The sequence below is a fragment of the Herpailurus yagouaroundi genome, unplaced genomic scaffold, assembly GCF_014898765.1.
Source record: "Herpailurus yagouaroundi ecotype Mexico unplaced genomic scaffold, PumYag 198, whole genome shotgun sequence".
Classification (NCBI taxonomy): Eukaryota; Metazoa; Chordata; class Mammalia; order Carnivora; family Felidae; genus Herpailurus; species Herpailurus yagouaroundi.
The window spans coordinates 31278421-31301802 of record NW_024412429.1 but is presented as its reverse complement, the minus strand read 5'-3'; the positions used below and the strand labels follow the sequence as shown (position 1 = coordinate 31301802).

At 42.5% G+C, this 23382-nt stretch overlaps 1 protein-coding gene across 2 annotated transcripts in view; it reads right to left on the bottom strand.

The window, feature by feature from the left end:
• SGK1 (serum/glucocorticoid regulated kinase 1) overlaps positions 1 to 21556 on the bottom strand; it is a 114291-nt gene extending 92735 nt beyond the window's left edge. The window contains exon 1 of one of the 2 annotated variants that reach the window (XM_040449122.1): positions 21223 to 21556. In XM_040449122.1, coding sequence (XP_040305056.1) covers positions 21223 to 21291 — 69 coding nt within the window. In that variant the 5' untranslated portion in view covers positions 21292 to 21556. Of the gene's footprint in view, positions 1 to 17010; positions 17074 to 21222 lie in introns of those variants that run through there. The other variant, XM_040449123.1, reaches the window with a different exon arrangement.
• Between the last annotated feature and the right edge of the window lie 1826 nt (positions 21557 to 23382).

The following is a 23382-nucleotide window of genomic DNA, read 5'->3' as shown; positions in this document are numbered from 1 at the left end:
TGTGCTTTCTTACATGTGCAACCTCTCCTCCACCAGGGTGATCTTACCCTTGTCTTTTCCCTAATCATCATCACATTCATCATCACTCTCAGATGTCTACCTGTAGGACAGAATAGTCATTGTGAGGATTAATAAAGATAATGTTTGTGAAAACACCGGGTTTACGCGAATGTGCATTATTATTAAAGGCTACGCTGATTTGCCACAAGACCATCCTATTGGCTACCGAATATCCTAAAATCCAAATGATGTACTGAGAAGTTGTTTTGCTTTGCTTTAATTGGATTTTGGGTGCCACATATTATCATTGACTATGTAAAATGCGATCATTTATGAATGATGTAATATCCGAGGTTACAGCGTCTGAGTCTCATGGTTCCCCATTCTAGATTCACAAATATTTCACAAATGAGTCCTCAAATAAGGACTCATTTTAGTAAAAACAACGTCAAATTTCTACCACTGATTCCAACAGCAATGGCCCAATACCCTAGAAGAAGCTTTCTGTTGTTGAAGACCTATTGTATCCCCGACACTGTGCAATTATTGCCCCTTATAGATGGAAAATACTGAGGCTTGGAAAAGTTGCTTGACTTGCCTAACGTCACACGGCAAGTAAGATCCAGAATCCAGGTCTGACTCCTCTCAGAGTTTTACCTACTACCTCCCATTGTAGTTCCACGGAATGTGCCGGGCTCAACAACAAATACACAAACACGTTTTTATCCCGGCATCCCATAACCGCACTTGAGTAATTATTTCTAACAAAATTTCTTTGAGCTTGGGAATAAACAGAAACACCATTCACAGATACAAGCACAGTAGGGTTATTCTAGGCATCTGCCACACTCTGCCCCTTCTGAGGAAAACACACACACACACACACACACACACACACACACACACACTAAAATGACTTTGTCATATTGGCCACCACCCACTGAAATACAAGTAGGCACCTGGCATGCGGGCAGGCTGCTATGGGCTGCTGTTGCCCTATGGGAGGGGCCAGTATGAGAATTCTTTCCCTACTTAATCTTCAGTAGCAATCTGACAACCTTCTGAGGGGAGTTTCATTGTAAGCCCTTCAGAGAGAACCCTTGGTCAGGAGCAAGGTGAAGGCTGAGATGAACGTGAAGAATTGGCAAGCATTTCAAGGGACAGTGTAGAGATGAGTTTGGTTGAAGCCAAAAACCCCTAGGGGAGAGAAACAGAAAGCACAGCTTCAGAGAAGTTTGAAACTACGCATCATTTCTAGGTGTAAAACATCGTTTCCATGAAATCAAGTTTTCTAATTGGCAAAGAGGTGTTCCCATACCATTTTGCGATGACAAATGTGTTTGTTCATCCTCAAAGGCCCGTTAACAAAAAGGTGAATGGATATGCAGGGTTGCCATGGGGGGCCCTCTATGAAGACTTGCTCTCAATCAGAAGCCAGCCCAAACAAAATAATCCATAAAGTTACAGATGTGGTATTGGGAGTCCTAACTACCAGAACAGCTTGGTATCCTAATACTGTTTTCTTTGTGTTATGTTTTCTCTACTTTTAATCATCTTCCGTGGTCTATGTCTCATCATCAAGGAAGATCGAGTTAACACTAGAAAATGTTCATAAGCAGGAAACCACACTTTATTCCATCACTCAGAAACCATCACTCAGAGTAGTCAGTGTCAGTTATAGCAACAGATGTTAAAACGCACATAGTCACTACAAAGGCTCTTTTTAATGCCAGTTTAATTTAAACCTTAACCTCCGATTTTTTCCACAGATACAATCAGAAACCACAAGGACCCTCTTGTCCCAATGCTCCTTCCACACACTGCAATAAAAGTTCTTGTTTTGGAAACAGAGAAACCTTCTGAATCAGCAGTCATGGGCCACTCTGTTTGCCATGGTCATACCACATGTTCAGTGCGTCAGCCTTCTTAGGGTCCCGGCAAGAACCTGTCCCCATCCACCACCCGTTATTTTCACTGTGGAATCCTGGCTGCACATTTCAGATGGAAAGTAGGTAGTATACTAAAATTGCAAACCGCTTAAAAAAAAAAAAACCTTTAGAGAACGGCAAAGAATTTAAACAATATAGTGAGGTTGAGCTAGTGTTCTCTTCCGTTGGGACGATCAGCAGATGTGTAACTGAACAAACATTCACTATGCAGGAGGGGTGTAGTCGAAAAGAGTGCGGGTCAATAGAAATAAAATGTGAACCACACATGTAATTTTAAATGCTCCGCTAACCTCAGACGGAATTACAAATACAATTTATTGAACCCAACACATCCAAAATACTATTCCTTCAAAATGCAATCAACATAAAATTATCAACGAGGTATTTCTTTTTTTTTTTTTTTTGTACTAAATCTTTAAAGTCCTGCATGCACCTCACACTTCCAGCACATTTCCATTCAGAATAGTCACATTTCAGGGGCTCAACTGCCACGTGTAGCTAGTGGCTACTGTGTTGGACCCTGTAGTCCGGTATTTGGAAGGCACAAAAGCATAAATGACTGCAGTAAAAGCCCTATTTGGTTTAGGGAGAGAAGGAAATTTTCCATGGAGAAGATGGCATTTGAAACTGGTCTTCTAGGGGCGCCTGGGTGGCGCAGTCGGTTAAGCGTCCGACTTCAGCCAGGTCACGATCTCGCGGTCCATGAGTTCGAGCCCCGCGTCGGGCTCTGTGCTGATGGCTCAGAGCCTGGAGCCTGTTTCAGATTCTGTGTCTCCCTCTCTCTGACCCTCCCCCGTTCATGCTCTGTCTCTCTCTGTCTCAAAAATAAATAAACGTTAAAAAAAAAAAAGAAACTGGTTTTCTGAATAATAGTTATAAGTCAGAGAGATAAAGAGTGTAGTTCACGCTGAGGAATCTGTAGAAGCAACAACTTGGGGGAGAGAAGTGGCGGGGAACTGCCACTCTGTTAAACAGAGTTTCTCGTCATGCTTAGGGTAAGAGCACGATTTCTTAAGGAGAAACATGAGTTCCTACTGAGGTGTTTGTTTGTTTCCTTTCACTTTACTCTCAAACTTACCCCCGAATTCAGTCTCTCTGCTCCAGCCTGACGGTCTAGATGCTGTCTCATAAACTCCCCACCTCTTCCCATTCAGCTCTTTGCCTAAGCAGAACTTTGCCTGGGACTTCTCTGGTTTGCCTCATCGTTGTTTCTAGCACACAGTATGGTGCTCAGCAGACAGTCCTCAGTAAATACATCCGAACGAACAAATAGATGATTGCAGAGAACATGCAGGGAAGATGACGGGAAGGCAGGAAAGGTCCGACTGGGGTTCTGCTGCTGGGAACCTTAGGCGCTAGCTTATGGGTTTGCAATGAATTCTCTGAGCAAGCCAGTCCCACACCTGTCACTTGCATATTGAATGCTGACCTGCAGCTCAGCCATATGTGGGATGGCTTGGAGTGAGGAGAGACAGGTAGTGGAAAGCCCTGTTAGGAAACTTTTGAGGGAGTCCAGATGAGCTACAGAAAAGTGGGAGGTGGTGGTGGGGGGGGAGAGATGACAAGAATATAAAATGCATTGAAAACTTTAAAAAGTTTTTAGCACTAGGTATAGTTGACCTTATACGTGAAACTGGCCACGTATTCGGTCAAGGGTTCTGATTTAGCAGTCACTTACATATTTCCATTTTCTAAGAATCTTAGAAGTATTACCAATACATCTTCACGATGATCAAAATGTCAAATGTTTCCCATCTGAAAGAATACAAGAAGACCTAGACAGGGAAATTAAATGATAGCATCATGGCCACAAAGCTCATTCTCTGAGTCATAGGCTGTCTCCCAAATTAGATAACTTGTGTTTCTCTAGGCGGTGTTTTCAGCTAAGCTTCGTGTTTTCTGTCTGGATGTTTCAGAAGAAGGTGAGAATAAGGAGGTAATATTTTTAATTTTTGAAGAATTAGCGCTGGCAATTTATACTATATATAGACAATATAAGATGGCTCATAACTTGCCAGTTTCTGATAAGCTGTAAAAGTCTTTCCATTTCATTGGGGAAGATTTGTAAATGTTTAAGATCGTAAATAGTTACAACTAACTAAGATAACACTGTAAAGGAGTCTTAGACTCAAAATTTCACGAGGTTTTGCTGCTCATACTGTCCCTAAATGGTGGAAACTTTAGATTAAAGGTACACAAACGTTTTCGAAGATGTATGTTTATTTACTGGCCAAGCTACCATTAAAGAAAAGAAAAACCAGCTAGGCTTTAAGGTTGACATGACAAAGTCAAAACAGCCTTGATAAGATAGAAGCTTCACGTTAAAACCATTTGTTTTTGTAATGGATATATCGAACTTTGATATCAAACCTGTAAACCTCAAGATTTGATAATGTTTACTTTAATAAAAACTTGCATCTTAATATCAAAAGATCGGAAGTCAGATCGCTTTCTAAAAGGTTACAATTGGGCTTGGAATCCACACGGATTATTTTTTGTGAGTTATGAAAAGTAAATAGTATAAAACCATACCCAAGGAAGCATCGATATTAAGGTGATTTATCGAGACGTCGGAGACATAACTCAGATGTAATTATCTGATTTTCAAAAACTAGTCATCTTTACTTCCTCAAATGGTCTCATAATTCTTTGATGACGCACAGCGGAGAAGCGTTTATGTCAAACTGAAATGTGGACAAGGAAAGATAAATGGTAGGTCTGAATAACAATTTGAGATGCGAGTATTCCTCTTGAGGATTTCTTATTGACTGCACTGGAGGAATAAAGGCATCCAGTTCTTGGGAATTTAGCAGTACGCATTTCAAAAGCTCTACTTGTGAACCCACCGGTAATCAGAAGGAAGGTTTAGGTCTTTCTGAATCTTCATGGAACTCAGGTCCTGAACAAAAACAAGCAAGAAATCTGATAGCAGCGAATCCTATCCTGGTCTCCTATCTCACAACCCCCCCTCACCCCCTTCTTATCTATATTTTTCTTTAGCCATTTCCCATCTAATAAAGTGTGTTTTACTTTTTTTTTAGTGTGAGAAACCATGCATGATATCATACCATTTTAATCATGATTGAATGTGCAACATTTGTACATTCATGTTCGGGTACAACCATCACCAGCATCCATCTCCAGAACCTTTGCATCTTTACAAGCAGAAACTCCTACCAATTAAACAGTAACGCCTCATTCCCCTCTCCCTCAGCCCCAGCTCCTGGAAACCAGCACTCTTCTGTCTGTCTCTATGGATTTGACTTCTCAAGGTACCTTGTGTAAGTGGAATTAAGACCCTATTTTGAGAGCTATGATGAACCACTGAAATGTGTTAAGCACGGGGATATCATGCTCCAACTTGTGTTTCAGAAAGCTCTTCTAGGCGGCAGTTTGGAGGGCTCTGTGGAATAAGATTGGTAGCAGAAGGCCAGCTAGGAGGTGGTGGCCGTTCTCCAGAGAAGACTAAAGGTGACCTGAACTAGGGAAATGGCAATGCAGACTGTCAGTGAATGAATGGAAATGGGAAACAGAAGCTATTTAGAAGGTAGACTTGACATAAGAAGATGCCCTTCTACTCCTTGACTGAAGAATCTGAGAAGGCTAGCATGAAAACAAAACTCCATCCCAAGTTTCTGACGTTTCCTATGGTAATAGACAGTGAGCTTGGAATGGTCCAGTGAAAAACCATAGCAGTTTCCAGAGAAGTGATGTGATGTAATGGAAAGAGAAGCTTAAATGTTGTCAGCTGTCGTGGGCCTTCTTATCTGTGTGACCGAGGAAAGTTACTTAACCTGTCTGACGCTCAGCATCCTTGTTGGTAAACCAAAGCTAAGGATACCTGAATTCCTGAGTTGGGAGACACGAGGGAGAAAAACCATCATTGGACAATTTTCCAAATGAAAGGCTCTGAAAATGCTACTTGTGTGAGTATATTATGACCACTCGATAAAGGGAGAGTACTATGAGTCAGTATTTACTGAAAGTTGAAGAGGCATTTGAAGAAAGAAGTCTATGCAAATTATAGTACCTGGATAAGCTCTATGGGTCATGTGGAACTGACAGCTAGGTACAGAAGCATATGTAGAATTTAGCTAAGTGTGGGGTAAGGATGAGGAGTGAACAAAGGAGGAACTATCAGGTGGAAGAACAGTAAAAGTGATGAGATGGGGCCCAGTTCATTCTTGAGCAACTAAAGGTGGAAAGTTATGCCAAGGAGCATAAGGGATAAGGTCAAATATGCCGGATGTATCCAGAATAGGGAGGACTTTCAAAATCCAAAGTGGTCGGTTGACAAACAGTAAAGTTCATAAAAAGTATGGCCCCTAACATTATTATTATACTTTGGTTTAGTAAATCACTTAAAAAAGATCCCCAATCTGGAAAAAAAAAAAAAAAATTCCCAGTCTGGAAATACTCAATGTTTGAGTACGTCTGTTTATTTTTGTTTCAAAGAAAGAATTAGGCCATTTCCTTCTGACAAGGTTTGGGGTGACTTTTCCAATCTCTGTGACGTTTTTGCCCTAAGGTAGATGGGGATGAATAATATAATTTAAACTGAAGCATATTAGCATCCGGTATTTTCTTTTCTTTTTTTTTAATGTTTTATTTATTTATTTATTTATTTTTTTTTAAAAATTTTTTTTTTCAACGTTTTTTATTTATTTTGGGGACAGAGAGAGACAGAGCATGAACGGGGGAGGGGCAGAGAGAGAGGAAGACACAGGATCGGAAACAGGCTCCAGGCTCTGAGCCATCAGCCCAGAGCCTGACGCGGGGCTCGAACTCACGGACCGCGAGATCGTGACCTGGCTGAAGCCGGATGCTTAACCGACTGCGCCACCCAGGCGCCCCGTTTTATTTATTTTTGACAGAGAGAGAGACAGAGCATGAGTGGGAAGGGGCAGAGAGAGAGGGAGACACAGAATCCAAAGCAGGCTTCAGGCTCTGAGCTGCCAGCACAGAGCCCGATGAGGGGCTCGAACTCACAGACCACAAGATCATGACCTGAGCCGAAGTCGGACGCTCAACCAACTGAGCCACCCAGGCGTCCCAGCATCCTCTATTTTCAAGAGAGCCCCAAATACCACGATTCTTCCCAAAATAAAATGCTTCAATTCAAAAAAAAAAAAAATAAGAAGAAAAGAAAAAGAAAGAAAGAAAAGAAAAGAAAGAGAGGAGAAAAACAAAAGAGTAGAAATCTGAGAGTAAAAAAACGTATTGCCAACAAAGAAGGAACTTGGCTTCTAAGGTCAAGTTTGCCACTTCTCTATATGGCTCTGGAGAGGTTCCTTCTTTTACTGCCTTGTTTCCTTAAGAAAACTTACTACTATGGGAAAGTTGTTAATCTGTCAAAAAGCGCTGTGATTTCTTTATGGGAAAGTTAAGGAGAAGAAAGGCAGGGAAGAGTAGATGTAGAGACAAGAGTAAAGAAGCTTTATTAAAGGTCCTGAAGATAAAAAGAAATCTATTTTAGAAGTAAATTCAATCGGATGTGTTAATGGATTGCATTGATGTTGGAAGAAAAGAAGGAATAATAATTTCTGGCTCTAACAGAGCAGTAGATGGAAGTTTCATTTATTGAAATGGGGAAAATAGGGAAGGAACCGAATTAGGTAGGAAGGAAAATCAAGAGTTCAGTTTGGGATAGGATTAATTTAAGGTGTCCATGAGACATTTCAACAGGAACGTCAGGTAGACAAATGGGAACAGAGATCTGACATTCAGTGAACGGATCATTTAGGAAAGATAAACAGATTGCATTTAAAGCCTGGGAATGAATGAACTTAGTGTGCTGCTGGGGAGGGGAAGGGACAGGAAAGAATGTGTGGGGAGGTGAGAAAGCTGGAGAACCAGAGTGAGAGGGAAAAAGAGAGAAAAAGGTGGTAAGAGGAAGAGAGGCCAGTTAACCAAGGTTGGAGGCTGAGCCACTCCCACATTAGAAGAAGGATAGAACAGGAAGAGGCTGAAAGGAAACCAAGAGATGGCCCAGAGGTGAGAGGAAACCTAAATACTGCTGAGTCACAGAAGCCAGGACTGAGTTCTCCTGGAGGGGGTGGGCCTCAGGGAGGCAGGCCCAGAAAGGGAAGAAAGCAAGATAATGATAGATAAGTGTCCACATGACAAAGGAAATGCCTATGAAAGAGCTTGATCTTAGAGTTAAAGAAAACCTAGGGACAGAATGCCTTGCCACGCAAGTTTCTGAGTCTTGAGTAAGAAATATTTTCATGCAAGTGGAGCAATAAAAAGATTTTAAAGATTATTTCAGAGTGGCCATGAGTGACAGGGTTGTGCTTCTGAATATTCAGATGGATTTCAGGTCTTGACTGGGTGGTGCACAAATTAGAAAACAAGGCTTGGCATTACGTTCAGATAGAATCTCATCAGTAACTGATCATATGCTGGACATAAGGGTTTGGGTTTCTGCTTCTCCCTCAGGGCTTTATGGACATGGAACCAAAACAACGACAACAACAACAACAACAACAACAACAACAACTATACAAAGTAATTTGGCATCGTTCGATTTAAGATCCTGTACAATCAATCCTTCATTTCGGCAATGAAGCCGGACCATTGCCGTTGCTCAGGGACAAGTATCAACAGAAGAAGAATTAATTATGTTCTCTAGTTCCTAAGTCTCTGGAAACCGCTAAATAACTCAATAAAAGTGTAAGCCTGCTGACCATGGAGAGGTCTTTTGAGAAATCACCTTTAAACGATAAAATCCAAAAGCAAAGAGCTTAACAGCAGCACATCTACAACTAGACTCATGAGTAAAATCACGACCAATACCATAGCAAAAAGTGTACAATCGCAGACGAAAAAGCTAAGCCATAATTTTGAGGCTGTTGATAACAACTTACATGTTTTGGGTGCTAAATATGTTCCGGATACAAGGGCTAAATGCTTTACACACATTCTGTCATTTAATCCTCTCAACAGTTCTATGAGTTATGCGTTGTTATTAAACCCATTTTGCAGATAAGCCAATATACTCAGAACATTAAATAGCTTGCGCAATGTTACAAAGCTTGTCCGTTATGTAGGTAAGAGTCCAACTGGGTTTGTCTGATCCCACATTAGAAGTTCTTAACATCTTTCTCCTATGAGGGTTTGGGTGTTTCTACTTTTTGAATGTAACTGAAAATGTTCGGATTATAACAGGTTAGAGATAAATTCACTACAGCTGGGTACATTTTGGAAAATTATGCTATGTTTTAGTGGAACCAATAGAAACATTCAATAATTTCATTTTCCCACTCTTCTCATTGAGAGGCAAAGTTTATTTCTTCTCTTGAATGTGAACTGGCCCCGTGATTTTCTTGAGGAATCAAATGCAGTGAAAACGACACTGTATAATTTCCAACACAGAGCCTTATAAGATGTGCGCCTTCCACCCCTCTCCTGAAGCACATCGTCTTGAAAGCCAGTAGCCTTCTATATCCAACTATCTTAAGACCATGATGCTGTGAAGGAGTCCAAGCTACGTGGAGAAAGAAAGAGGCCAAAAGGGGAGAAATGAGGCTCCAGATATCAGAGTGAAGCTTTCTGGGACTCACGGGCCTGGCCTAGCCACCTGCTGAGCGCAGCTGAGAAATAAGCCAGCCAACGACATGGAACGGGACCATCCTGATGAGTCAACCTGAATTCCTAATTTATAGAAGCATGAGAAAAACAAACTGATTGGTCTTTAAAAAATTTTTTTACATTGTTTTTATTTTTGAGGGACAGAATGATACAGTGCACGATTCAGGGAGGGGCAGAGAGAGAAGGAGACACAGAATCCCAAGCAGGGTCCAGGCTCTGAGCTGTCAGCACAGGGCCTGACATGGAGCTCGAACCCATGAACCATGAGATCATGACCTGAGCTGAAATCGGACGCTCCACCGACTGAGCCACCCAGGCGCCCTGACAAACTGTTCTGATCACTAAGTTTTGGTTATCTTGTAATGCAACAATAGATACTATAATTCTGGTACACTTAGACAAAATTTGGAATATTGTATTTTAATGGGACAAACAGAAAACATTCCTAGAGTTTACTTTGAGTCCAAGTGGCCTATGTTTTATATATGAGATAATAAACCTACGGTTTAAAAGTTAGCTCTGTCTGATTCAGTTGTCAATTGCATCTGGTCTGAGGCAAGTATTTTCAAGACGAAAAGCTAGTAAAGAAGAACTTCATATTTCAGAACTAGATTTCTTCTGTGTTTGCTGTTTCATCACCATAGCAATACATTCGTATAATACGCTGTCTGACTTTTGCAAACATCTGAGAGGTTTACAATGAGATACACATAACAAGAGAGTTAAAATAAAAATACAAGATTAAAACCAAATTTAGCAACTGAGAAGTTATTTCTAAAGCTCTGTCTAATTTGTTCATGGAAATATACCTTTAAATTTAGCTTTGCGTTTCCTGGCAACTGAGGCAAACCTGTGGGATTCTACCATGCCAAATGTGATTTCTTTTAGAAAAGAAAAATCTTTAACCTACTGCGAAATTTTAAGAGCAATTTCTCATGTGGACCTCCTCACAGGGAGTAGTAAATGATAAAAGAGGCAATGACTTCAAAAGCAATGCCGTTTGGAATATAAATATGTCTCAGATTTGAAGTCTTAGCATCTGCCTCTTTTTAAAACAAAACAAAACACAACGGAATAGAATTTAAAGGACCTGTGGGTTTTTAGTGTTAACACCTCTCTTTTCTCCCCCCGTTACATCAGAATTTCATAATTGCCTTTTGCTTTCAATAGGGATACATTGATACCCTCCAGGTGCAAAGCTCAGAGGAGGATCTATTTATGAGCAAGGGAGGGCACACACCCCTTCCCTCAAAGAGATCATGGTGTAGGAGGATATTAATTAATGTTAAGGACATTAAAAAAATTACTCTTTATTTATTGTGTGTGAGAGAGAGAGAGAAAGAGAGAGAGAGAGAGAGAGAGAGAGGGAAAACGCAAGTAGGGTAGGGACAGAGAGAGAAAGAGGGAGACAGAGAATCCCAAATAGGTTCCACGGCATCAGCAGAGAGCCAGATGTGGGGCTCCAACTCACAAGCTGTGAGATCATAACTTGAGCCGAAGCGACTCAGCCACCCAGGCACCTCTATGTTCCGGACATTTGTTCAATGTGTGATTGCAGATTGACAGGTGCCATTAAAAAAAAAAAAAAAAAAAGGACTGGGAATTCCAACTGGGAATTCACGTTGGCTGTTGGTGACGAGAAATCACCTCCCCTCCCCCCCCAAAAAGGGTGAGTTTCAACATTTAGTCTGAACCTGCTGTTTCGGGGATAATAATTTTAGGAAGGGAAGCATTGTTAGAAGTATTCACGGCTCTGAGTTTTGGAAACGAATTAAATGTATAATGCAAGCACTACTTGTCAAGATAAGAGACAGAAAAAAATGACACATTCTGAAATTCCATCTGATTGAGATTAAGTCTGAACAGTTACTCTCAAAGGCCTGGTTTGAAGCATTCATTTCATGCCAGAAGACTAATTATTAGAAATGGCTACCCCAGCTTATTAGCGGTGGTGTGAGACTGTGGGCCTTTCACAGAAAAGTTGACTAAGAGACAAAACCATTAGAAATGACTGTTTTGCCAAAGCTGATAACTAAGGCCCTGTATACAGTAAGTTCCAGGTCCTAGGTCTTATGTAACATTTCATCTTGGAGCTCAAGTGGATGAAAGAGAAAGCAGTTATATCGATATTCTTTGGAGAAATTCATTTACACATGGTTATTATGAGTTGTAAGCTCTTAAATCTTATATTAGACATTCTATCAGTCATCTAGCACCTCAAGCTTTATTACATAAAAACTCAGCAGCAATTTTTCCCCAGTTCTACCCACATTGGCAGCTTTAGGACCATTTTTTAAGATATTCTTGCCTGCCGAACATCTGTCTCACCTGAAATTCTCCAGTGTTACGGATTTTCTGCAGTCTCGTTTCCCTGGACTTACTAATAATTTTGACAAAGTGAAAATGTCTGCTTTAGGAGTCCATTTTACTGGGGATTTTCCATTGAAGATGTAAATGAAGCTCCCAGGGTAAGGAAAAACCTCTGTTACAGGTTGAATTATGGCCCCTGACCCCCCAACATATGTTAAAGTCTTAACCCCAGAAGCTCGGTATGTGTCTGGAGATAGGATCTTTAGAGAGGTAATCAAGTTAAGAGGAGGTGGGCGCTAATGAGGTGTGACTGGTGTCCTTATAAAGGTCCTTATAAGTTGTCCTTATAAGAAGGGGAAATTTGGACTCACGCCCACCGAGGGTGGAAGATGTAAAGACACAGGAAGGAGATGGCCACCTACAGGCCAAGGAGAGAGGCCTGGAAGGAAATCCCGCTCTCACAGCCTCAGAAGGAAGCAGCGTCACCGACGTCTTGATCTCAGGCTTTCAGCCTCCAGAATCGTGACACAATACATTTTTGTGGCTCAAGCCCTCCCGTTTGTCATTTTGTTATGGGAGCCCTAACAAGCTCGCACAACCTTAATGGCCTTGTGAAAATCAAAGATGGCTTTGAGATGCTTTCTCGTTTCTTACCTAACGATGGATTAGAGTCTGTAATTTCCCTCCATGAGTGAAATGCTATACATGTCTTTGCTATCTCCTAACTCTTTAAGCTTTATCATGCCATTAAACATACTCTTCAGTAAACTATTCATATTTTCACTCCCCTTTTCTTGTTAATCATAGTACACTTGATGTGAAAGACATGAGTATTCCTAAATCAAGCCCTCCAACTTATCACAATTTTTTTTTAATTACTTACATCTCGTGGTAAAGAATGCCAAATTAATCATCAAGATAGTTTAGAGGTTGTTGCTCAAATCTAGTTTCTGCCTAGCCTAACTAAAGAAAAACGTCACTTTATTATCTGCTTTAGAGTATAGTAACTCATGAAGGCATAAGGCTCTAATTCTGTCTCACTTTTATTTGGTGGAATGTCAAATACCCCTAGTTAGAAGCCGTGGAAATCATGCTCGGCTTTATTTTAATTCTTACTTCCCCTCTTTGTCAATACCCTATTTAACCAGGTAATTCTATTACAGTTACACATGATGCCTTTTCCCCAAGCCCCTTGATTACATTCTCTTTATGGATTCATTAAACATATCTTCTTGATCTCTGCCCTCAGGTCCTCTGCCCTCTGCCTTCCTGCCCTCAGGAAGTTTCTATTCCAGGTTTCAGAGAAACTATGTGAGACTAGAGAGAGAGTTCATTTTTAATGTGTCTATTTTTAGACTGCCCCTCCACTGTTGGGCTATTTAGCCTTACCTTGTTCTTCTTAACCACCCTTAAAGCTATACACTCATAGCTTTTTTTCTCATAAATTTTTGCTGCGATACCATCAAAATTAGTACCGGTCCAGAAAGATTCAGGATTCAAAGGAAATGCAGTCGACTTTCAGAAAGATCATTCTATGGATCTATGGAAAATCTATGGAAAAGATTATATTTGTGACTAATAAATACTGAAAATACAAATTTTGTGTATTTTTAATTCCCAAACTATTAACTTTAAGTTTTTTTCCTTGGTATATTTTATTATTCTTTTTTATTTCTGTACATATTTTTGAGTTTATTTATTTTTAGAGATGAGAGCACACGCGAGCCAGGGAGGGGCAGAGAAAGAGGAGGGAGAGAATCCCAAGCAGGCTCTGCACTGTCAGCACAGAGCCCGACTTGAGGCTCAACGTCACAAACTGTGAGAACATGACCTGAGCTGAGACTGAGTCGAATGCTTAACCAACTGAGCCACCCAGGCGCCCCCTTGGTATATTTTACTGTTGGTCCTACACGGACTTAAGTCCTAAAACGTTTTAACTAATGGGGGAACCATTTCACCTGGCTATTTCTAGAAACTAAAATCTTGATCTGTCGAGGTCTTCCATACTGGCTGAGCTCAACTCTAACAGATTCAGAAATGGAAAGATATTCCTGGAGCCCGTGGGTTAGGGGGAACGAGAGTTCTGTTTTCTATAGGATGTGAATCTAGGAATATGTCACGTCAGGCGTTTGTCTCTATTACCTTGAAGTGAACTTGTCCTGTAGAGATGAGAGGTGGAAGAAGAAGGAGGAGGAAGAGGGGGAGGATGGAGAGGGAGAGGAGGAGGAGGAGGAGGGGGAGGGGGGAGGAGGACGAGGAGAAGGAGAGAAGGGGAAGTACCACATGGTCAGTCATTTCCCCAAGCAAATGGCATTTTGGGTGAATGCCCTGACCTAGGAAGGGAAAATAGATCAAGGTGACCCCAATACTATAAAAATAGCTAAGTGGACTCTTCCCAGAAAAGCAAATCACAGCAGGAGGTGTAAAGCAATTAGAGTAAGATTTTGGCATCTCGCACTACCAAGGGGGAAGATTCTCCTACCGCCCTAGTTACAGCCTCGATTTTCATTTCCCTTTGTTGTAAATACTTATGAAATCATTTTACAATGCTGGGGAGCAATAGGTGTGAGAGGAAACAAACTATAACAGTAATTCTTTCTCCCAGTGCGGAGCAGCTACAGAAGGAAGCCAGAGCAGGACCCAACTTGCCTTGTCCGCTTCTCCTGTTGTCTTCTCCCTCACCTCACCCTCTTCTTCGTCCCACACGTAGTCTTTTAAAATTTGTTAGCCTAACTCTGCAGTCTGCCAGAGACATCTGGCCACCCGCCCGCTAGGATGGCCCTTAGACCAAGGGCAGGGGTGCATCGCTATACCTACCTTCTTGTTGCTGGGCCAGGAGGGTGACCTGAGAATAAGGGCCGGCCCGGTCCTCCCCGCAGGAAGGTCATGAATCTCCAGAGAGGTTGTGCAAAGAGTTAAAGCTCTTTGGGGAAACTGTTTGCCCTGTGAACTTAACCTTCTTAAACCCCATGGAAAGGAGAAAGGTCCCCATCCTGGCGTTGGTGAGAGGCCAGTGAGTCCACACTCAGACAAGCTGGCGAGCTGAGATCTAAGGCTCTAGTTAGCAGGCAGGGAGCAGCAACCTACTGGTAAGTCAGTCTTCTCCTTATCTGCCAATGTTAAGAATGTTGATCTTTGCTATTTAATTTTGTGGGACTTATTCCTGAAACTTAAAACTAGTGAGCATTAAAAAAAAAAAAAAGACACTTGAAAAAGTCTGCCTTCACAGTATTTCTTCCAGTGAACTATCTTTAGCTTGACCTAAATTACTAATTAAGTTTTTCTATCGATGCAATCCTCATACTTCTTCCCTTTGTGTTTTTCTAATCAGACCTCTTCAAATGGGGACATGCGTTTCAATGGTTCCCCACCCCCATTTTGGTTTTGCTTTATCTTGTTAAGTAGATCATCAAATGTGGGTGAGCTCAGAAATATTTCTTACTCCAGTGTTATATATGGCACTTCAGCACTAATTCTTCAAAAAAGGCAACTTTCAAGGAACTCTGCTATACTTTCCATTCAAAACATTTCCCAAGCTCTGGAGCCGAGTGAGAGCGTAACTAGCATAGGGCTTTCTCGAGAACTGCTCGGATGACAAACTGTGCCTTCGCACCCGCATTCTGTGGGACCGGAGACTAATTCCCCAGCACAACCAAACCTTGCCAGCCAAACTTGCCCCTGCTCCAAGCCAAACCCCCAAGGTCTCGGAGACAAAGTGGAAAAAGCATCTTGAGTGCCGATTTTTCTTCACCTTCTGTGGCTCTTAAAACCACATTGAAAAATGAGGAAAAATAATAATTGGAAGGGGTTTTGAAAATCGTAGGTGGGAGAATATGGAATGCAAATATTATACAATGCTGAAGTCAGATCTATATTAGCATAAAATAAAAATGATTAGTCAATCTTACTACATCTGTGTTGTTTGGCCCAACAGGCAAAACATTATAGAAAAGGAATTGTGGTGTAGGCACTGCATCAGCAAACAAGATGGGTTCAAGTTTCCTAGGCACCTGCCGGCTATTGAGCATAGCGACAACTTGTCCTTGAACCCGATTTAAGTTATTTTTCAAAGTCTTCATTTATTTATAATCCATATCCAAACAGAGAGGAAACCAAAATGCATGAGATTCTAAGTTATCATTCTGTTACAAGAAAGAAAACGAGGGGAAAGTGGGCAAGTAAACGACTTAGGGACAAGTTAACAAAAGGATTCATTCATTCATTCGGTATATACTTTCATTTAACAAATTTGGTTGGACAAGTAAAGGATATGGTGAACAAGGTAATGGGTTCTCTGTCCTTGAGGACCTTCCTGCTCTATGGGCGCTACAGGTGAGTAAACAGTCCTGATATTACAGTGCGGAGGGCGGGAAGCAGGACCATGTGCTCTGCTGTTGGAGCACACACAAGAGGGACTCAAATAACTCAGATTTTAGCTACTTCTCAAGAAAGCACAGTAGAAGCCAGTAGAGTCTCCCCCGTGGTTCCAGGAAGCATGACCAAATATTATCTTGGAGACTACAGATTTGTTGGAAATCATTCCTATTGCCCTTGGGAGTCACTTGGAAAAAGCTAACTCTCCAAACCTATGGCCAAAAACTCCACACAAAATCCTGCCTGGATCATCCTCACGGTAGTTTCCACTGGGGAGAGCCAACCCTGACGCAGTGTTCCCATCATGGCAGCGCACTCCAGAGGTGCAAATGGAAGACTGGTGGGGCTAGAGCTGACCTCTTGAGTTTGCATTCTGCTGCCCCTCCTCATAGCCCTATGACCTTGGACCAGTTGCTTAACCTTCCTGAAGCTCAGTGTCCTTAGCTGTAAGATGGGCATAATTGTGAGGATTATAGCAGCAAAGTGCTTTGAATAGTGCCCAACCCTTAGTAAAAGCCCAGTAAATGTTAGCCCTCTGGGGAGACATGAAATGGCTCACATATGAAGGGGACCTTTAGTATCATTCTAATTCAATGCTTTAAGCAGACATAATACAACAGGAAAGGGAAATGCTCGGAAGGGAACGCTGTTCACGGAACCAGTTCAGAGGAGCTAAACCTCACCCCTCAGCTCTGCCAGAGTAAACATCATAACCAGGCTGAAAACCTTTGCTTCGTTCCCTGACGTTTTTAGAGAAAGGAGGACCCCAGGGCAGTCATAGTCCTACCTTTTCACTTCTCCGACCACGCTGGGTGTTAACACCAACAGGCAGCATGTACTAGTGGTTAGGGCTGTATGGACACTGGAGCCAGGCTCTTGGATCCAAACCCTGATTCTGCCACTAACTAGCAGGATGCACCATTTTCTCCACCTCCGTACCCCTCAGTTTCTTTATCTGTGAAATCGGAATAACAACAGCATCTACCTTAGGATTTTTGTGAGAATTTACATATAGGTAGCATACTTAAAACCTCTTAGAACAGTGCCCAGCAATGCTAGTTCTGCATAAGCGATACCTATTATAACATTTGTTATTATTAAAGAGCAACACAACATAAGGAATTGCTTAAATGAATACAATGTGAGGAATTGTTTACATGTACAAAATCGGGAGATACTGAGCCCAGACAGAAGTATCTCGTCGAAGTTGGTGGTCACTAGGTGGTTAACTCTACGAAGACAAGAACTGGATTTTGTTCCTACTCTATTTGTTTAAAAAACAAATGGACAAGGCATTGGACAAGGCACTGAACTAGTTAGAGGACACAATGAAGAGGAAAGCATGCTAGATCTGGAAGTGAAAACCCAACGTGTGAGGAATGTTTAGCTTCGTCCCAAACTGAGTATGTGTCTCACCTCCGTGATCCTCAGTTTCCTCATCATTGGAACAGGGAAGTCAATGAGGTCATTCTAAGGTTCACTCCAAATCCAAAATTCTATATGGCTAGCTAGCATTTGAAATTTTACAGAAGACAATATAATTATGGCTACAGAAGTCTTTTTTACATACCCGGTGTATTTCCAAAAAGGACTATCAAGTTGGAGACAATACCATTTGTCTGTGTTTTCTGACTCATAATGCAAGAATCTGAACTATGAACAGATCTTTAAATCCATGAAAATGGATTCTCTTTAGTGAGATTGATAACTTTTAAAGCTCTTGGATTGTGGGAGTAAAACTGATAAGGACATTTTCCCATTCATCTTAAGTGAATTTTTAGAGGCTCTGAGAATAAAACATAATCCATAGGCATTTAATGCTAACTTATCATTAACACGGAGATAATTAAAGTAGGACTCGTATGGAGTTTAGCTTAGCAATTCTCAACTAAATGAAATTAAGCTGATTTGGTTGAGCTTTTAAGACGTGAGAGTGGAAAGCATAAGTCCAAAGGATTTGGGAGAAGAGCACCAAGCCTGTCTTCCGACTGTGGGCTGGAAAGGAGCTTCGAGAGACTTGTCTGCTAAGGATCGGCCGCCTTTGTAGGTTTGATACATTAGGTGGGGACACAAAGATTTCACTTGGAAGAAAAAAGATTCTGTGGTGGAAAATAAAAAAAGGTGGGAGGACGATCTGAAATCAAAAGTCTGGATTAGGAATACAGACTTTGGGTTAAATAAGGTTTAAATTTTAGCTCTGCTACTTTTTATCTACGTCAGCTTGGGCTGGTTGTTTAATCTCCCTGAACCACGCTTTGCACATTTAACAATATCTCTTCCTTCATAGGGTTTCTGTGAGGATTAAATGAGATAATACACGTAAAGTACTTGACCCTTAACATCTAGAACATAGGAAGCACTCAATGAATGGTGGCTATACTTACTCTCCTAAATGAATGATGGGGCAGTTCGTCAATATTCCTTTTCCTTGAGATTCTTTATGCTCCCTTTGGAATGTCTCAGGGGCATCAGAAACACTATTTAAGCCTTCTGCAATAACAATATGGATCCAGACCTCAGTCTTTCTCGTAAGCCCTAAAATACCTATGTTTTTTTTTCCCTCCTAAGATCTATTCATGGTCTTATGTGGGCATTGGACAAAGGTTCACTTTGTAAGACTGTCCATCTAGTTTAAAAATAAATATGCAGAAATGTGCGGAACTTCAACAATAGAATATAGGAAAAATGGATTATTCTTAGCTGAAAACAAAGACATTCTAGTATATGAATGTGTATGTAAATGGATAGAAAAAGGCTGGAAACTATGAACATCCACATGGTAGCAACAGTTACTTCTGGGGAAGATTGGGGAAGAGGTGGGATTTACCTGGGCATAGTATTAATGTTTTACACATTTATTTACCTGTTGGCTGTATGATTAAAAACCAAACAAAAACCAAACAAAAAAGCAAAGCCCAAAGCAAAAGTCATGGTACAAAATGAAATGCACTTTTAGAACAGAGAACCTGTATACCAGTAGACAAGAATCAAGGAATTTATCTTTGGGGCTGTTCATGACTTCCAACAAAGTCACGTTCTGCTGAGTTTGCTGTCCTTGAGGGGTAAGGAGACCAGTAGGGTGGGGGCGGGGGTGGGATCTCTGATTGTATCTCCAGCGACTGATAAACCCAGGTTAGAAGGCAGATGAGGCTACCGGCCAGAAAATCTTGGTATAGACCTCTTTCTCTCTGCCAAGTACTCAGAAAAACACACCTGGCTGGTTCTTTGCAAAATTCAAGGTCAGTAGAGGTGCCAACTGAAGACTATTGGTAAATGTTGCTTTTAAGCAAAAAGAAACCAGATGATCACTTATGTACCTATTCATACATTTTGATAGCAAAGAAGATAAGTGACAGCTTAAAAAAGAAATTCTACTTGACAGCTACTTGGTGGATAAAAAATATCTGAGGACTTCTAAAATATCACCCTGGTCCCCCCTCCCCCCCATACCACTAAGTTAATTAATTAATTAACAGAGAGTGAAGAGTTTAAGCAGTGAATTATGGGCTATGACTTCATTTCTTTTTTTCTTTTCTTTTCTTCTTTTTTTTTTAATGAGCAAAACATTTTTTTTTTTTTTTTTTTTTGGTGTTGGAAATTCATTTTCACAGAGGGCCCATTCCTTGGAAAGAAATATTTTGACTACAGGGAACACCAAGGAACACCGCAGAGCCCTGAGAAGTTGTACCGACTTGTCAGGGTTCAGCCTGTAGTCTCCAGTGCTGAGGGATCTCCAGGAGCGATGGTAAGGACAGGGTAGTTTTGCTTTGGTTTTAATGCCTACTTCTCGACCCATGGGACTTACGGGAAGGTTGGGTTTTACTGATGAGAATTCAGTCCAAGGGAGCCTGTGCTGGCCCTCTGGCCAGGCCTGACTTATTGCTCTCAGCACTGCCTTCCCAGATGGCCCATTTGGTGCAGGGAGGTGGTCTGGCCCGGTATGTGATTCATTGCATTCTGCTGGAGGTGTGTTAAGTGAAAGGCTGTGTGTCAGGCACAGGACAGAAAGGACCTGAATGAAGGGAGAGAAGAATGAATGGAGAGAGCCATTTTGATGGAATTGCCCTAGGGTATTAAGTAGGACTGGGCACCTGCGGGGCTGGAGGAAGGTTCTGTGGCTTAAGAAACTCTCCGTAAGAATCAGTCACCGGTCCCTTAACAGTCATGCATTTCTTACCTCCCACTTGTGTATAAATCTGCCGGTTTACGCACACCAGCAGAGTGACTATCACAATGAATTCGGCTTACTGTGAAACACACGGAAAAAGACCTCTCCCTTCTCTGCTTATTTATAAGCCAAGTAATGTTAACACTGTCAATGGAAGAACAAGGTATCTGAGGAATAAATGTATACGGCAGCATAACCCCATATTGTCACTTGAATTCAGACTTCCCACTGTTCTCGCTGAAAGACAGGCGTTCATACCCAACAACATTGAGGCCACTTGAAAGAGAGGATTTAAAATGCTGGATTCCATTTCTGCAAAAGGTCATTCTAGTCCTTGGCTATTTTTACCATAGATAGAGACTCAGCAAGTTATTGGCTGAATGGATTTGGGAAGCCAGACTGCTTCTGACTAATGAAGATGGTAATGCAGCATTGGAGACCCAGTCCATGAAAGGTGTGGAAAAAGTTGAACCTTCAAAGATGGGAGAGAGGGGAGCTACTGAATTAGTAGTCCCCGACGAAATTGCTAGCCATAACTGTATCCCCTGGCCCATTCCCTTCGAAACTGCCTGGAATCTATCTGGTGGCTCAAACCCTCTTTAAGGCATCCGGGCCCACCCCGCCCCCTCCTCCCCAAACAACTGTTTCTAGGCGCCCCCACCCACAAATCTGCATCAAGGCAGGTGTATTTCCCAGCTGGACCACTGCTGCCAGAAGCTCGCCTTTCCTTCGGGGTTCCGCAACCAAACCTTAGGCTCACCCCGGGCAAGCAGTCAAAAGCATTTCAGAGAAGGGGAGAAAACAAAAGAAACACACAAACCCTGTCCTTACCCGCTTCTTAAAAAATTGGAAGGCTGAGCATTTCTTGACTGGGAATCCATTCATGTCTTTGTTTACCATTTTCCACCGTAGGGAGTTCACAGTTATAGATCCAGGGTGGCACCGCCTGGTTAGCGCATCTGGTGCCCGGCTGCCCTCCCGGAGACAGTTGACGAAGACGGAGCGGGATGGAGAACCTTAGCGGGGCTCAGGTCTTCACTCGCACATTCTGCGGCACGGCTACTGCAGCAACCTCTCCCCACTTTCAGCGGCCGCCGGCAGTGGCCTCGCTCTGCCCATCGTCGCTCCGAAACGCGGGCATCGGGGGCTGCCGGCCCCCCGGGGCTGCGGCGGATTCCGGGGAGATGCTCCGCGGCTGGCGAGCCGGGGAAGGGCGCCCCCCGGCCCCCTGCGCGCCCCCCCCCGGGTACCTGGCGGCTCTGCGGCGGGCGCGCCGGGGCCAGCCGCTCGGCTCCAGGTGATGCGCTTCTGGAGGCTGCTGGGGAGGAGAGCTGTTTTTGATCGTGCAAGTTCCAGTGGGAGCTGTAGTTAAGCAGCCGAGGGAAGGAGTAAGAAAGAGCAGAAGCCGGAGGGAGGGAGGGAGGGAGAGCCGCCCCGGAGAGGCAGAGGGAGAGAGAAAGAGCTGCTGGAGACGCAGAGATTCATGAATATCTGAGCGGCGGATGGAGAGAAGGCACCAGCCCAGGACGCACTGCAAAGCAGTGACACCCCTCGGGAGGGCTACTTTAATCGCCCGTTTCTTTTCTTTCCCGGCTAGGACCGTTGAGATCAGAGTTTCGTAGGAAATGCAGCGCGTTTTTGTTTTATGCTCATGGGCATGCTTCTGATACGTATTCCTGAACAGAAGGCTCTCAGTGGAAATGTAATCAAATTCATTCGTGATCTGTCCAAATGTGGAGAAACATGCAATCAGGTGCAAACCTAGGTCTAACAATGGACGATCTCCCACCATAGGGAACCTCTTCTGGCGTCCTCTCCCTACACCCTGTAGCGGGCCACAGTGGAAGTCGTTGTGGCTTGTTCACTGAGGAAGGCTGTTGAAGAAGAACACAATGAACACGCACAAAGTGGTTTATGGTAAAAACACAAAAGAGCGTCACCAGAAAGTATTATTGAATCCATTTGATGGAAAGGAAGCACAGGTGAATGAGAGGAAAGCCTTTTCCTATCAAGTGAAAATCTACCCCCTCCCCCCAAGTCCTTACTCCTGTCATTCTTTGTACATGAAATTCACTTTAAAAAAAAAAAGGCCACTTATTTTGTGTGTGCCCTATTTTCCCGTCTCTACCCTTGAATGTTGGTTGATATTTCATGGAGACTTTTCAAAATGAGAGCTGATGGGTAAATGGAGACAGCAGAGAAAATCAACTTGGCATCTGATCTGGCCCGGCCAGCACATCAGCGTGTGGCTCTCTGCCAGTCACCTGACCTCACGGTGCCTCTCAGACGGCGCCGTCCATGAGAGGGAGGCCACTGGTCATTCCTTCCTTCCTTCATTTACTCATTCATGAATCTGTCATTCACTTGTCTGCTGTGTCATTCCACTTATCCATCCACTCAGTTCCAAATGTACCAAGTGTCCCCAGGCTGCAGAAGCTTTTCACAGTCACCACCAGGGAGTATAATCTATAAATGAGGGAAAGGCCCAGGCCTACTTGATCGAGCTAATGGCCAGCTCATTAAATGCAATATTCCCAGAAGAGAAACAGACGGGTCAGTTGGGAAGAGATGTGTTGATTTCATTGAATTGAAGTCCAAATCTCTGTAGTCGGACCAGGCTTCTTTGGGGAATGACAGTACAGTCTTGTTGGCTCAATGCTTTGAGATTTCCAAAAGGAAAACGCAACACAACCAAATGATGGCATTGTGACTGAGGGAAAGTAAACTATTCATTCTGGAGAGGGGCGTTAAGTTGTCCAAGATGCAAGCACACGTGATTTAATCTACAGCATTGATTGGTTTTGCGGTTCTTCTAGAATTCATGTAAAACTCTGGTTGTCCAAAGAGACTTTTTGAGGATTGCCAAACGTCCTCTACCATGATTATGATGGTGGTTTTATGACTATGCGTTTGTCAAAAGCCAACAAACTTTTATATGAAAGAGAAGGAACACTTTGCCGTATGTAAATTACAGTTCAACAAACCTGATTT